Source organism: Myodes glareolus, chromosome 3 (assembly GCF_982192425.1).
Source record: "Myodes glareolus chromosome 3, mMyoGla1.1, whole genome shotgun sequence".
Lineage (NCBI taxonomy): Eukaryota > Metazoa > Chordata > Mammalia > Rodentia > Cricetidae > Myodes > Myodes glareolus.
In genome coordinates this window covers 42,344,490-42,361,275 of record NC_142028.1, presented here as the reverse complement: position 1 = coordinate 42,361,275, position 16,786 = coordinate 42,344,490, and the positions used below count along the sequence as shown (strand labels likewise).

Below are 16,786 nucleotides of genomic sequence, written 5' to 3'. Positions count from 1 at the left end.
TTTAGTAACTATCCGATTTTGCTAACTCACAGTGTTGTTTTAAAATAGGTTTTTAACATCATAAAATTGTCTTACTGGGACATATTTTCTTTTTGACATCTGAAAATAAGTTGGTTGTTTTGGAACTATATTGGATCATTTATAAAAAAAATTTTTAGTAAATTTTGTCTTCTGAGGTTTATGTGCAAACTTTATACATTGAATAACAACAGTAGAAATAAAGTCACTCAGGCTGGAAGTGGTGATGCGTACCTGTAAATATAGCACTCTGAAGGCTGAGGTAGCAGTTACGGTGAGTTTGAGGTCAGCCAGGGCTGCGTAATGAGACCTTGTCTCAACACGGAAGGCCACTTAGCTTTTTATGGACCCTCTTAGTCCCCACGTGTAACTTCTGTGACTTTGCAATTATAACACAGAACTAAGAGGAACAAAGTTTGTATGCTGTGTGTGTTTGGTAGATCTTTCTAATATTTCCAAATTGTTGCCTTACTTTCATAGTTACCAGTTTTCAAAATCTATACTTTATTTTGTTTGCTTTTTTTTAAATCCTTTTTTGATAAAACTTTTGCTGTGTACCACCTGCTGTCTCCCACTCTCTGTGCAGCCCAGGAGGCCTCAGACTCCTCAGCCTTTCCAGCCTGCACTTCCACACCTGGCTGCTTCTTATGGTGTTAAAGCTCAGGTGCTTGTATGTATTAGGCAACTGCTCCACCACTGATATATTTCCCAGCTCTGACCTTTAGTTTTTATAAATGTTATTTTCAAGACAAATTCCAAGGAATGAGAATATGGGGTAAAAGACTGTGAATGCTCCTTTGGGTTCTAAAATACATTACCATTCTGGGAAAGCAGAATGTCAAGCCTATTTTTTTTCCATTAAATGTTTATTCCCATTTTTTATCTGTGACTGAATACATGCACATACACCTGAGTACTATAGAATGACCTCTCTGTTTTCCAAGTTATTGATAGGACTAATCAAAAAATTTAGATTCAACTGTCCATTCCTCTTACCTGCCTGGGATAAGGATGCTGAGAAACAGTGGACAGGAGGAGGAACCGTGGTTGGACCTGAAGCACCTTGTTTGTTTGTTTCTGCAGGCAATGTTGTGAACATCCAGACAGGCCACTGGGTTGGCAAGCAGAGTGGCTTGGGTGCTGGGCTGGATTCCTTCTATGAATACCTCCTGAAGTCTTACATTCTTTTTGGAGAAAAGGAAGACCTGGAGATGTTTAATGCTGCATATCAGAGCATCCAGAGCCACCTGCGAAGAGGGTGTGTGTCCCTGATGGCACTTCTGTCACCCAACAGTGTGTTCGATTCCTGCCCAGCTCTGTTTTACTTGTTTTATTTTTACTGTGTATTTTATTGTTTTTGGAGAGGGCTATGTGTGCCGTGGCGCACACATGGAGGCCTGAGGGACGACTTGCAGGAGGTGGTTCTCTACCATGGTAGCCCAGGAATGGATTCTGGCTGTTCAGGCTCGATGGCAAACATCTTCATCCCTCAAACCTTCTCACTCTCTCCTTCAATATTTTAAATTTTGGGGGTGGGGTCTCACTCACTGGGTAGCCCTGGCTAACCTGGTGTTTGGACTCGGACTTGCAGCAGCCCTCTTGCGTCTCCTTCCTGGGCGTGGGAGTCACAGTTGTATTCCACCACACACAGCGAGGGGCTGGTTCCAGCTCTGCAGTTGGCACGGCCTGCAGTTGACTAGCACTTCTTGCAACAGCCTCCTGTGTGCTGGGATTATAGTTGTGTCTACCCTACTAGCTCCATTTCTCTTAATATAAACTCTCAGGTTCTATTTGTGTTCTCACTTAATCATCTCCCTTAACTGATTGTTAGTCATTTGGGAGTTGGCCATTGTGTATCATAGTATCCAAACCTGGTGGCTTAAAATATCTCACAGTTCCTAAGGGGATCTGGGAACTGGTGAGTCATTAATTTGGGACCAGGATCTCAGATGAAGTGCTCTTAACCCCTGAACCGTTTCTAACGATGGAGAGTTAGCTCAGCCCCTGCTCAGTCTGCTTAAAGTGCTGTTTACTTTTCCTTTTCTGTACATTTAGGATGTCCATTGAGACCGTGTCCCTGGAACAGCTGTGCAAAGTACGGAGGCTTCCAGCCCAGCCCCCAGCTCCCCTCCCCCAGGCCTTTCTCTGTCCGTTTATGTAGTAAATGGCTAATGCAAGTAATGGCTGCCGAGCTTCTGCTTTCACGAGCTTTTGACTCATTTCTATATCAGCCATAGGAGGGACCTTTTTTGTGGGAACTTTTGGGGGCTGGAGAGATGGCTCAGAGGCTAAGAACCTGGTCACTTTTGCTAAGGACCCAAGTATGATTCCCAAAACCCGTATGTGGTGGCTCAAAACCTCTAACTCCAGGTTCAGGGCATTGGGCGCCCACATGCACATGCTTAAACATACATGCAGACACTCACAAACAAAACCGAAACTCTTGCAGAAAAATACCTAACACTTCTTGAGTTGTCATTTTTGCCTTTGTTTTCTGTTTTCTTTTTCTGGTGTGGGTGCTGAGTGTGACTGTTGCTGCAGCTCTTCTGGTTGTTTTATCAGACAACCCTTAAAACTGCGGATGTGAACCACAGCATGGTTTGAATGTCATTGTTACGGAGAGATTATGCTAATTTTATGTTTGTTACAGTTTTGCCGTTTTTTGCCAAAGCATACTCTTCTTTGCCCACCCAGACTCGCCACCCTCCTGCCTCAGCTCCTGTATTCACTACCATGCCAGTTCATTTTAGCTTTACAAAATACTGAACAAAATTGAGTAGACAGCTCTCAGGGTCCTGCCTTGATGCATCCCTACAGGTCCTTCCCCCCCCCCCCCCAGGACTGTGTTCTTTCTGTATCAGAAAAGAGACTATGAGGACAGTAAAACATGCTTCCCCGCTTGGGTAGAGGCCAACACAGATGAATTCTGTGTTCTGTAACTCAGATGTGAAAGTGCTTTTTGTAAATGTAATGAAGTCTTGATAGTTCACAAAGGCTACATTTAGAATTGCTACCTGTTTCTGTCTGTAGGTCCTTGTGTAGATACATACAGGCAGTCTTACTGCCAAAGGTTTGAGGAAGGCATTGAGAAGAAGTTAACATTGGTTTTGCTTCAGTGAAACCCCAGGAGGTAAACTGACAGAGGAATAGAGCTGCAAGCTTCCTTTTCATCTTGGCTTGTACTCTTTGGATCCACAGCCGGGAAGCCTGCAATGAAGGAGAAGGAGACCCACCACTCTATGTCAACGTGAACATGTTCAATGGGCAGCTCATGAACACCTGGATTGACTCTCTGCAGGCTTTCTTCCCTGGGCTGCAGGTATTTGCATTCATTTGTGGCTCAGTGGGGAAAAGTGCTTGCTGTATGAGCACTCACCTGAAAAGCCAGTGGTGGCAGCATGCATCTATAATCCTGGTGCCGGGGGGACGAGGGGGGACAGCACACAGATGAGAGGTGTTCACTGGGTGCTTGCTTGTAGGCCTCCACACTTTTCTGTGTACCTACACTTGCTGGTTGCTAGCTTAGCTCCAGGGAATAAGGTGGAGAGTGAGGGAGCGGATGTCCTACTTTGGCCTTCAAGTGTATTGCATGAGCGAATATACGTGTGTGCATACAGCGCAGATGCACGCGTGTGTGCACACACAATCCCAATTTATTAAGAATAAGCCTTTATTAGGAAAGCCCTCTCCCCCCTTTTCATCCTGAGCATTCTCTGACTCCTTTGGATTTGGAAAATAGCACATCTTGATCTTTCTGAAATCAGTCCCTAGATTTGAAAATCTGCCTGTGATTTTAGATAATTTGCCTGTGTTGTCTCCATAGGTTCTGATAGGGGATGTGGAAGACGCCATCTGCCTCCACGCCTTCTACTATGCCATATGGAAACGATACGGGGCCCTCCCTGAGCGCTACAACTGGCAGCTCCAGGCCCCTGATGTTCTCTTCTACCCACTGAGACCAGAGTTAGTGGAGTCCACCTATCTCCTCTACCAGGTAAAGGGCTTGCTGAGCAGTGCTGTGCCTTTGCACCGTGTCTTGATAGAATTGCTACCTATTTCTGTCTTGCTAGAGGTCACTTCTTGATTCTCTAGGATGGAGAAAGTGTCTGCAGCCAAATACACTTTTAACCTTACATTTAATAAGGATTTTTGTTTTTACTGTGGGCTTAATTTTCTTATCCCTGAATATTCAAGAGAAGAAGAGAAGACTTCATCTTACAGTTTCCAGATTTGTTTGGTCAAAGAACTCTTCGGGGGATGTGAATTTTTTTTCCCAGCTCTCTGGTGACATAAAAGTATTAACACAAAAGGTTTTTTTTTTGTATGTATGTTTCTAAAAGAGAGATTTATTATTGCATGATTACTGTAGTAACAGAGGAAATGTTACTCTGAAATGTCTTCTTGACGGCTGAACCTGGCACACAAACTTTTTCACATGTTCTACACACATACACATAGTCACAGACCCATCAATGTAAGCTTCTAACTTCCCAGGAAGCTGGCTCTAGTGAGCTTAGCAGATATGAAACAGGCAGCTACAGTGTGCAAGGACCTCATTCTTAGAGATCCCGATGGTAGGATTTGTTCTGTGCTTTAGATTTATCAAAAAAAAATTATACTGAACTTGAAGTCACTGCTTCTAGGTTGAGGAACTTGTGTGTGTGTGTGTGTGTGTGTGTGTGTGTGTGTGTGTGTGTGTGTGTGTGGTGGGGAGACTCCAGTGAGACTGGTGTTAGTTCTCGTTTCTCAGGAGACCTCACTGAGTTTAGAGACTGCCTTGAAAAGGGGAAGAGGTGATCTTGGACCTGATTTCTCTGAGCTTAGTGTAAGGTGAAGCTTGGCATGCTCCGAGGACATCGTCCCCGCTGCTGAGTGGCTTGTCGCTGGCTTAGCCCTGTAGCCTGTCTAACGCCTCCTTGTCTTCAAGCCACCCTTGTCCACCATGCGCTTAGAACCCAGAGGAATCTTCCCCTCACAGGTTTCTCCTCTAAGCCTATCCCAGGCTCTTGGCATAGAGGCGGCCAACTTGCTCTGTCTCCTCTTGTTGCTGTATGTTGGCAGCAGGCCTGAGTTAGAAGTTTGGGGGTAAAAGTCTTATTTTCCCAGAGAATCTCCTCCCATAACCAGAGAGCATGTGACAGAGGAACAAGGAGCTCAGCTCCGATTTCCTGGGTAATTAGAGGAGAGTGTTCAGGTTCCTTTACAGTCCTGTCCTGGAGGACTGTCATCTGTGCCTCTGCAGTGACTGGAATGAGGTGAAGTAAGTTTCTAGGGACTTGTGAGGCAAGATGGAAACTGGATTTTTCTCTGAAGTAGTACCTCTAGGGGGGCATTGTTTCTGCTCTGACCATGATAGTCGTCAGTAGAGCCAAAGTAGTGATCTTTCCTTGTGCAGATTTCCTGCATACAGTTAAATACATCACAGGTATTTACAGTCTGAGTGCCTTAGTCAGATGGGGTGAGTCTCGCCCCGTTTCTTCCTTTAGGTGGGGACTCAATTCCTCAGGGAACCCCCGCAGTCCCTCTGATGTGTGTTGATGGTGTCTCTTCCAAGCTCTTCCTGCATCACACTCTCTTGTGTTCTGTCTAGGCAACCAAGAATCCCTTCTATCTCCATGTGGGAATGGACATTCTGCAGAGCCTGGAAAAATACACAAAAGCCAAGTCAGTGCTCTAAACTCCTTTCTTTTGTTTGGGTGCTTAGATGCTTACGATTGACTGAGAGTTGTTCTGGACAAATGATAATTTAGTTATGTATATTTATATATTTATTTTATGTGTGTAGATGCTTTATCTGTTTATATGTCTGTACCATGTGTGTCCCTGGTGTCCTTGGAGGCCAGAGAGGGCACTGGATCCCCGGTGACTGGGTTTCAGATGCTTGTGGGCTGCCATGGGAGTGCTGGGAATTGAACTTGGGTCCTCTGGAAGAGCAGCTTGTACTCTTAACCCCTAAGCCTTTTCTTTATCCTCCCTCCCCCAAGGTTTTTTTTTTTTTAAATATTTTAATTATGTCAGTGTGTGTCTGTGTGGAGAATTACAAAGTTGGTTGTGAGCTGCCCATTGTGGGTCCTGGGAACCAAACTGAGTTCCTCAGCAAGAGCACTGCAAGCTCTTAGCCAGTGAGCCATCTCTAGTCCCTTAGTTATTTTTTAAATATGTTTACTTATTGTGTGTGCGCACGTGTGTGTGTTTGCACTCGTGCACACATATGTTCATGTGTGTATGTAGGAAAAGAGTTGCCACATACATGCCACAGTGCATTGTGGAGGTCAGAGGACAACCTGCAGGAATCCTTTCTATCCCTACCCCGTGTGGGTCCTGGGGTCTGAACTCAGGTTGTCAAGGTTGATGGCCAAGGAGTCATCTCCCTAGCCAGGAAATATTATTTGCTCTTCAAGTGTGTAGTACAGATACCAGTGTTAGTTTGAGCGAGAAATAGTTTACCTTTTAATACAGTTGAATTTCTTTATTATAGTAGAAATTGCATTTTTATGTGCCCCCAATATTGTGTAAGATTTCAGCAAACTGTGTTCTTTTTGAGAAGTTTATTTTTATTCCAGTAATTCATTAAAGTACTTAAGCAGCACAAAAGATATTAAGAGTGGAAAATTCTTGTAATCTATATCTACAGGTCACCATGGTAAATACTAAGTACCCATGCATAGTATCTTCAATTTATTTGTTACATTTATGCATTTGTTGTATGTATATGTATGCATACACACATAAATAAAAAACATACTTGTATTTTGTAGCCTGCTTTTTTTGTATATTACCTAGAAGTATATGATAGAAAATGCTGTTTTAGGATATGCCAATAATAGTTCATTTCCACAAATACTGGGATGAACAATTTAAATCAGTTTAAATTCTAAGTTTATTCTCAGTCATTTTCATGATGCCATGTTTGACTTTTGGTAAACACCCTGCAGTGTCCTCTGTCCCCAGCTTGACGCTAACCTGATAAGAAGCAATCCAAGCATGCTTTAAAGTAAATTTGCGAATAATTAATGCTTAAAAAAAAAGAAAAAGAACAGCCCTTCAGCCTAGCATAGTTATTTTGTATGTTGTATTGGAGAAATGGGTTGATTGTCTTGATAATAGAATAGTTTGGCAGGTAATGAGCACAAGGGAAGGAGCCTGAAGCAGGGCTAACCGGACCCTTATTTTGTAGATGTGGGTATGCCACGCTGCATCACGTCATAGACAAGTCTAAAGAGGACCGGATGGAGAGCTTCTTTCTCAGTGAGACCTGTAAATACTTGTATCTGGTACGTGTGTTGCAAGATTAACCAGAGGTATTTAGTGCTGTGGAGAACAAACATTTGTGCAGTCTTCTTTCTCTCAGACAAATATTGACTAGTCACTGCTGTGTGCTGAGTATTGTACGTTCCCAGAGTTACAAAAGGATATTGCTGTCTTCCTTCATGGTTGTCAGCCTCCTGGAGAAGTTATTTGTCCTGTAAACAGAAATGAGCTCATGGTTAGGAACTGTGGTAAGGACTGATAGAAAATCAGCTTTGTGGTGGTCTTCTGGAGACTTCTGTGAGGAAGAGAGCAGCGCTTTTCTTCTTTTCTTTCCCCCTGGATTATTGGACATTGAACTCAGAACCTTGTGCAAGCCAGCCAGGTGTTTTACGACTGAGCTACACTCATGTGTTGGTTCAGACCTGCAGCCGGGCTGCCGGCTGGTCCCCATGCACATCTTCAGGCATGCCTTTGTGTATGTGGGGAGGGGAGGGTTTCTGGACCTGCTAGAGACTTTGGGATTATTTAGTCACTCTTCATCCTACTCTTTTGGGAACTACACCTTGCACTGAGAAGTCAGCTAACTTGATTGAGGTCTTGGGGTGACCACACAGCTGAATGAGGCTTGAGCCTCGTGTCCTGTACTCCTTCAGCTTCTGCATTTTGTCACAGACATGTGTAGTGCCTATGTGCTTATGTGTGTAGCCTCTTTTCTGTCATGGCTGCATACATACATACATGCATGCTTACGTACATACATACATACATACATACTTACACACATACATACGTGCTTATATACACGCATACATACATAACTTACATACATACTTACATAGATACATACTTACATGCATACATAATACATACATACATACTTACATGCATGCATACATACATACATACGTACTTACATACATACATACATACATACGTACTTACATACATACATACATACATACATACATACTTACATACTTGAAAGGCACAGATTGAAGCAGCAGCAGTAACAATAGATTGTGTCCCATAGTTCATAGGTCCTCAGACCTGGGGCAAACTAGCCAGCTAGGAATGAACCTGGGGCCTTTTTAAGATTCCTTCACATTGAGTCTGAGTCTTTGAGAAAAACAGGCTTGAGAATTTAATTTTGACAAAAGCCTGCATTGATAATATGCAAAGCCATGTTACAGATAAGGTGATGGGTGTAATCCATGTTCTTCATCTCTGATTACACCGCTTACGATCTGGGGTATATGAAGCAGACGGTACTTAGTTCTAGGATTCAGGTGTAAAAATTATGTGGGGAGCCTTTATAGAAGCCTGGGCCTGGGTGCTGGCCCTGGAGTTTCTGATTCTCTGGTTCTTGATGGGGAGTGAGGACTGGGGCACTTCCAGGCTTCCAAGGTAAACAAAGTAAATCCTGCATTGCAGCCCTGGGCTGGGAATCGAGCTGTCAGCTGACGCCTTTCATCCCAGTTTCTTTCCCAGAATCTCAGAACCCTTTGCTGTGAGTTAGTTAGAAAAGTTCTCCAGTTACCAGTTGTAGGTTTGTTCTTAGATTTGGTGCTGGGGATTGATCCAGGGGCTGGGTGAGCCTTGTAAGGGCTTAGAGCTGTATCCCAGCTCCGGTTCTCTCTACTCCTCTCCCTTCCCCTTTTCTCTTCCCCTCCTTTTCTCCCCTCCCTTCTCCTCTCCTCTCTCTTCCCCCTTCTCTCCCCCTACCTTTCCTTCTTCCTCCTCCCCACCCCCTTTCTCTTTTTTTCTTTCTGTATGGCTAGCCTGGAACTCACTGTGTAGACCAGGTTGGCCTCAAACTCATAGAAATCTACCTGTCTTTGCCTCCCTAGTGCTGAGATTAAATTTATAAGCCACTGTGCCCAGCCAATCCCAGTTTTCTTCTTGCTTCTTTTTCTCTGTGTCTAGCTGTTTGATGAAGAGAATCCAGTACACAAATCTGGAACCAGATACATGTTTACAACAGAGGGCCACATCATATCTGTTGACAAACATCTTCGGGAATTGCCTTGGAAGGAGTTCTTTGAAGATGGAGAGCGGGACCAAGAGGAAAAGTTTGTGCACAGGCCCAAGTCTCAGGAGTTCAGAATCATTAACTCCAGTTCTAACGTGAGTTTCTTTTTCCACTAAAAGAAAATATTAAATCCTTTGGCATTCAGAATTCTGCCACGACATAGATGACACATTCAGAATGTGTAATTTGGCAAGAGTTCCTAAAGGAACCATCCATTTACATCTAGGGAAACCAGGACCAGCAGTACAGGGATCAGTCCTGGCTGAAACCAGGACCAGGAAGGAGTACAAGGATCAGTCCTGGCTGAAACCGGGACCAGCAGTGCAGGGATCAGTCCTGGCTGCAGGGGGAGGTAGAGAGTGGTACAGCATTCTGGAGAGGTAATCATGAGAGGAGAGGCCACTGGCAGGTTCCACTGCTTAGATTTAGCTTCAGTGATATTCAGGAAGGAGGGCAGCTGCATCAACAGCAGATCCCTCCCCCAACTCTTCATCTGATGTCTCAAGTTGTATTTTGATGCCAGGTCTCAGTTACTAATGGAGCACAAGCTGGCTTTGGACTGTATAATGGAGGCTGGCCTTGAAGTCTCCTGCCACTAACTCCCAGCACTAGAACTACAAATGTGTCACAGTGCCTGACTCTTCCTGCCTGATCCCTTACTGGTGCTCCTCCTAGGCTGCTTCCACCCAAGCTGGAGGGCAAGAAAGAGTGTTGCTTTCGCCCATGAAAGCACATTCCTTCGAGTGAGGAGAGGGTCCCCAGGGAACACTTCAGGAAGACTGCTGACCACCCTCCAGGAGGACAGGGAAAGCAGTCACTCTGTTTTAAATCATCTTTTTATTATTGTTTTGTGTTTTGAGACAGGATCTCATGTAGCCTTGTCTGGCTTCAAACTTTCTGTGTAGTTGAGTCAGGTCACTAGTTCAGGGACCTTGGCAGTTTCTGGAGTCGTTTTTGGTACAACTGGAGGCTGGAAGTTGTTGCTGGCCCCTTAGGTGGGGAAGGCCAGAGGGACTGTTCTGTTCACTCCCCTCTAATGCACCAAGCAGCTTCCCATAACAAAGAAGCTTCTGTCTCAGAATGTCACTTGCCATGGGTTCATGTTTCTTGGGGTTCTAAGCTGAATCTACTTTTGTCTTCCCAGTGCAACCGTGTTCCTGACGAGAGGAGATATTCCTTGCCCTTGAAGAGCATCTACATGCGCCAGATCGACCAGATGGTTGGCTTGATTTGACCTGCTCACCTCAGTGTGGCCAGACCTTAAACCAAATCCAAGCATACCAAAACCTCCTCTAAGATGGAAGGGTTGGAGTCTGTCGTCTGTGACGCTGTAGAAGTTTCTGTCCAGCTCTTACCTCTGGTTGATTCTTGCACCTAGTGTTTCCCTTCTCTTTAATAAAACACCCTATTTTTCTGAAGGATACAATTAGAAATGGGAAGCTATGTGGGAGCTTCTTTTGATACGCTGATGTTCTTAAGCACAATGGATGCACCTCTTTGGGTTGTTCTTCCCAACTTCACACGTAGAATGCCTGTCTCGTCACTTTGTGTCCACTTGCTGTGCTGAAGTACTGCTACCTCTCTGCTAGAGGATCAGGGATGGAAGTCCTGTGCAAAGGTCCCGAGGTTCCCTTGGCATCACTACTTACAGCAATGCAAGTCTCGTCCCTTCTCTCTCTTACGTGGTCATCATGCTGTGCCCAGATAGCCAGCCATGATTTTGGATCACATGGGGGAAATTCACCTGGTCTATTTATGTCTTAAAGTTATTTATACAGTGTTATTTGTTTTAGTGTGACGGTCTAGCCAGAAATCTTCCAGGTAGCCTCTAAAGTTAGATTGGAATCTACGAGATAACAGATCTTTTGAGCTATAATGCTTTTATTTTCAACATCAACTTACCTGAAGAACTCATGGGTCCAGAACCAGGTGCCTTCTAGGGAGAGGAAAACCTTAGGATTGTGTGAGCTTCCAGCTCTTGTGTTTCATAACCAAGGATGCTCGATGCTGACCATCTTTGGGTTAGACACATTAGCTTATGTGTAGTGCTAATTAGATAATCAGGGTCAAAGAAATGATCAGATGACATTCTGACATCCTTGAGCCATTTCTCTATGTGATACAGGCTTTAGATTAGTGCCTTAATGGGTTTTGTTTGGGCCATTGGCTGTCGCAGCCACTGTGGTGACTGTTGACAGCTGGTTTTGTATTGCCATCTGATAGAACCACTTAAGAGCAGGATTCCTGGAAACCAGTTTGTCAGTTTTTGCCTTTTTAACCTGTGATTTTAGCCAGGCATAAAGGAGGAAATTAAGAGGAAATACTTTTTATTCTTTCTTTAGCAAATAGAAAGCTCTCTGAATTTACACTGACTGTTCCTAAGAAGCAGAGCTGTGTCTGACCCCGAGCCTGACCTCCTTGCATTGTGACCTTTCCAAAGGCATCCTAGACAAAGGGTGGGGCATCTATGAGAAAGCCAATCCAGCCTCACATGTCTTGTGTCTTTCCTGTACTGTTTATACACTTAAAATTAGTTCATTCCAGTGTTCTGTAGCCAGGAAAAAAAAGCCTCTGGACCATTTGATTTTAGTCAAAAGAGAGAAATTATATTCTTTCTTCAAAATATGTTACTGTTTTGAAAATAGGTATGTCATTCAGTTCCTTGGCATTTTTAAAATGGGGATTTCAGTAGTGAATGTGTCACCTTTTAAACACTATGCAATTGGTTTTATTTATTTGTTACAAATATTAAATGCTTCTGTTTTCTTTTGATTTCACAAGCATTGTTCTGTGTATCAACCGTGTCTCATCTACTGTACAGAAAGCTTTGAGAAAATTATCTATTTTATGGTTTTGTTAATTTAGTAAAAGTGTTAAACATGTGCATGTACAGGCGTGTGTGTGTGTACCCCTCCCTTTTTAACCTTTGCTCCAGGCAAATTCCCGTGTGACTGAACAATCCACTAGGGACAGTTGAAGACCTTTCAGGAAGGAAAGTGCGCTCGATCTTCGTGCTTCTCTCCTCTACAGTCTTCCCATGTCTGTGGTTCTGGGACAGCAGTAGTGTATGTCAGTGCCGAGCAGTCTTCTCCCTGCGCTCCTGGAATAGTGATCTGTGTCTAAAAGTAATTATCATGGTGCCTTGTGTGCTCTCAGTGTCTCCCAGGTCCAGGCAGACATGCAGTGCATTTTATTGAGTCTCAAACCCCCTTGACTTTTGGGTACTGGACTTTTCACCTGTTGAAAAGGCTGGGGGTAAGACAATGCCTATAAGTCGTAGTTATTGAGCTTCTAGATTGCTCAGTGATTGTGGGGCCAGATGGAGAACACTGCCTGAATGCCAGTCATATAAAAAGCATTTGAGTCAAGTTCGAAGCTGACTTGTTTGCTTTCTGAAAAATCAGAATGTCATTAGCTGCGATGTATATCTTGCAGTATGTTTGCTGTTCCTTCTAGTCTGCGTGCTGAAATATGGATAGAAATTCTCTAATTCATTCATTGTTCTAAGAATACCTGGAATGTAAACAGATAGCCTCACAGAAGTTTGAAACATCTGTAGAGTGGACCATGCTTATGTTCCCAGGAGTAGCCAGTGTCTAGTGTCCAGTTCGGCCAGCATGTTTGAAGTGTAGCAAGCTGTCTTATGGTTAGGTGTGGAGCCTAGTTCTCCTATAAAAATAGGCTTGCCTTAGCTAAATACTGTGACAGAGAAACTCCATTCTCCTAGAAAAGGGGACACAAAGGAATGCTTGGTGACTCTCTGATTGCTTTGGCCATTATGAAAAACAGGTTTGTTTCCCAAAGCTTCCCTTTAGTTTCTTCCTGATCTGCCAGAGCTGGCTTTTTATAACTGCATTGCTAGATCGGAATTGCTAGGACTTTTCTTGTCTTGGATTGTGGCTTCTGCACATGATATTCAAACAGTGTGCTGAAGGGAAAGCACATGGGGTAGTACCTGCACAGGGGAGTGTCAGGGACTCCATATTTTCCTGGTGTCATTACATGCAGTTGTCTTCATGCCATCTTCCCTCACCCCTGTGGAATAAAATATCCCTCTTAGCCACCTCCTCAGCTCGGTCGGTGGATGGGCGCCCGCTGTAGCTCTTCACTTTGGGTCTTGTAGACCCTACATCAGACAGCCTTCCCTTCAGGGCTCCGAGGTCTTGTTCTCTTGACATGGACACATTTAGTGCTGATCAGAGGCCAGGCCTGAGTGGTCACCACAGTCACAGAGTGGCTGAACAGAGACTTGAGAAGAAGGTACTGATCTTTGCTTTTCTGTTCCAGCTGTCCAGCACCTACTCTAGTGCCTCTTCCCTGCGGGGCAGGGACTCCTTGTGACTTGGAGAAGGCTATGTGTGTGGGTCATGTGGCCCCGATTAAGCAGGGCTCAGGGTCATGGTCCCTCTTGAATTTGGATGTGAATCTCCTAAAGATGTCGAGTACCTGTGAAACCCTACTTCACTACCTTCCTCTTTCTGAGAGGTTTTCAGGTCGTTTGTTTTAGCGTTAAATAGCAAGCCACAAAGCTACGTTTTTATTTATTACACACACGGAACGTAAACCTGTTTTCACAAGACAAAAATCTAGAGTTGGAAACTCTGGGATAATTTACTGAGATGCACAAATGCTTCTCTCTCTGTGTGATGTGCAATATGCTTGGCGACCATAGATATTTTATGTTTAATCTGTAAATAAGAAATGTATTTAAATTAAATGGGAGATTTTTGTAAAAGGACCAAATGTTCTTTTATAAATGTACTAAGGAATATCTTGCTCTTTGAAATTTATTAGGATTTTTATGAATAATTTTTATTAAAAGATTCTTTTTTTGAGTTGTCACTGTGTTTCTCCTTTGAATACTTGGATATATTCATTTTGTGCTGGAAAAGGGGAAAGTCCTTTAGAGAAATGATGGGCTTTGATGACTAAACTCTTCAGATTTTGTTTTATAGTTTCCCTCAACAGCTGAGCTTTGAGAGATTTCTCTCCAGTCGTCTGTCACAGCTTTCTGTTTGAATAATGTTCTTCCCTGTGGACGCTGTGGACTTTCACATGTCCCATTGCTACCCCGTTACTACGTTCCCCTCCAGTGGTTCCTTCTCAGACTTGTCACTAGTTACCTGTTCTCTGCTGTCCTTAGCAAGGCGCCTCGTGTCATCCTCAGTGGTTACGATGGGGTAGCGGTGCTGGGCAGGGATGGCGCACGCCTGTATTCCTCACTCTCCAGAGGCTTGAGGCTAGCCTGGGTTACCTATCTGTAAAAACAACAGGGGCACCTTGGCTGGTGACGTGGGGAACGTTGTCCTCAGGAAGCTTGAAGAGCTTCTGGAGCCTCCCTTCTTGCACGGCTTTCTCAGGTTTTTGGTGGTAAAGTTAGCAGATCCTTTGTGGCATTTCAGTGTCCTCATCATCGGGCCATAGGCAGTTCTGAAAAAACCGAGGACCGAGCAGTGCCAGAAGGTTCAGGAGAGAGCCCTGGGATGAGGAGTATTTGCTTTTATGAAAGAGCTCTCCTTTTACCAGAGAGGCGCCTCAACAATTAAGAGCACTTCCAGGAGACTGGGGTTAGAATCGTAGTACCATATCAGATGGCTCACAACCTCCCGTCTTCAGTTCTAGAGGATCTGATGCCCTCCTCTGACCTCCCTGGGCACCCTATGCACATGAGCACATCATGCACACGCTCGCTCATGTGAACACAAAATCTTTTTAATTGCTATACCATCCTAAGGTGTTCTGTGTTTGTGAAGTGCCATGGGTTTGTACCATCCTCGTAAAACCACACTGCTCCAAGTTCATAGAGACAACAAACGAAAATCACATAGATCCTGTCTCTGGTGTCTATCCAGTTTTCCCAAGGTTCTTTGCCTCAATAATTGTGAGTGTACATCCTTGATCAGCCAGTATTGAGTGGTATGGAGTATGGAGCAGTCGCTTGTGAAGACAGAGCTTCCCAGTTGAAAACCAGGGACTGTGGGTCCTAGCTCTGTACTGTCATTAGCAAGTTAAAATTATTTTTATTATTTTTATTTATGGGTCCATGTGTGGGTCTGTGCATGTGAGTGCAGGTACCCGTGGAGGCCAGAAGCTTCAGATTCTCCCTGAAGCTGGAGTTTCATGCAGTTGCAAGTAGCCCAATGTAGGTGCTTTGTTACCCTTGCTGGTCTTGAACTTGATCGGATCAGTTGATTCTACCTGCCCTTTGCTAGGACTAGAGAAAGCCTTACATCACCATGCCTGGTTGTGACACAGTTTGACGCATAGTTTTTGACCAGTTATCCCCGTATTTCCTTTACCCTCCCATTATCCTCTTAACCTCTTTTAACCTTCCCATTAAACTCTTCTTCCCAAGCCCTGCTCCTACTTTGAGGGGTGTGGGTGCGTGCCAGTGAATTTCCTTAGGGTTGCTTTCATGAGCATGGGTGAGGAATTATATACTGGCGCAGGAGCAGCTTAGAAGTGACTACATCACTGAGAAGTAAGACTTCCTTCTCATAACACCATTAGCTGCCTGTAGCTCCTTGGGGAGGGCTGTGGTGATGGGCCCTGTCTTGCACAGGTGTTCGCTTTGCCGTGAGTTCCTATGTGCGGCGACTGTCGTCTCCAGCAGAGGATAGCTCACAGCGCTCCCTCCCATCCCCTCTCCCAGTTCCCCAAGCCTTTCTTTGGAGGGCGGATATAGGAGTATTGAGCCTCATTTAGGACTGAACAGTCTAATAGCTTCAATATTCCTGTCATGTGGAAGAGGGCATGACAGTGTCGTGGTGAGGATTGGGACAGATTCCCATGTGTGAAGGCCAGCTCCTGGCGTGTGGAAGGCACCTGTGTTTCCTATAACAAAGGTCAAGGTGTATGTTTCCCAGGATAGGTCTTTGTGTATATTTTATTTATTTAAATTTGTGTTTGTGTGTGTGTTAGTGGTAGGGTCGCATGGGTGGAAGTCAGGACAACTTGTGGGGTTGTTCTTCTACTCTCTGGGTCCTCAGGATTGGCTTGGTGTCAAGGGCCTTTGCCTACAGAGCCTTTGTATAGAACCCTAGTGTCTATTTAAAGTGTGTGTGTGGTCCTGGGTAGGCCCAGGGCTGTAAGTACGTGTTCTGTCACTGAACCATCTAAAGTTTCTTTTTATATTTTTATTTTTGCCTTCCTCCTGCCTCAGTTTCCCAAGTACTTGAGACTGCAGGTGTGCACCATCACAACTGACTTCAACAGGCCTGTAGGAGGTGTGGGCTAGCCTCACATAGGCCTGGTTGGAAGCTCTGTTTTGTCCCTTCTGAATGTGTGACTTGGGTTCAGTTGTTGCCCTCATGTCGTTTCTTCGTCATACCACCTGGACTCCCATGATTCTCAGGAGGGCAGAGTATACTACAATCCCATTGTGTCAGAACATGTTCGTGGCAGCATCTCAAATCTTTACCTGTGTTACCTCTACCACACTCTTCTGTCTTAACACATGAGGCCCAGGTGGCCACTGGCAATAACTGT

At 44.4% G+C, this 16,786-nt stretch overlaps 1 protein-coding gene across 1 annotated transcript in view; it reads left to right on the top strand.

Annotated features, from left to right (window-relative positions):
- Positions 1 to 14,133, top strand: part of Edem1 (ER degradation enhancing alpha-mannosidase like protein 1) — a 30,057-nt gene extending 15,924 nt beyond the window's left edge. The window contains exons 6-12 of the mRNA XM_048438531.3: positions 1,102 to 1,276; positions 3,217 to 3,337; positions 3,842 to 4,012; positions 5,609 to 5,682; positions 7,196 to 7,292; positions 9,193 to 9,393; positions 10,443 to 14,133. Of these exons, the coding sequence (XP_048294488.2) occupies positions 1,102 to 1,276; positions 3,217 to 3,337; positions 3,842 to 4,012; positions 5,609 to 5,682; positions 7,196 to 7,292; positions 9,193 to 9,393; positions 10,443 to 10,532 (929 nt within the window). The 3' untranslated portion in view covers positions 10,533 to 14,133. The remainder of the gene's footprint in view (positions 1 to 1,101; positions 1,277 to 3,216; positions 3,338 to 3,841; positions 4,013 to 5,608; positions 5,683 to 7,195; positions 7,293 to 9,192; positions 9,394 to 10,442) is intronic.
- Positions 14,134 to 16,786: the final 2,653 nt, after the last annotated feature.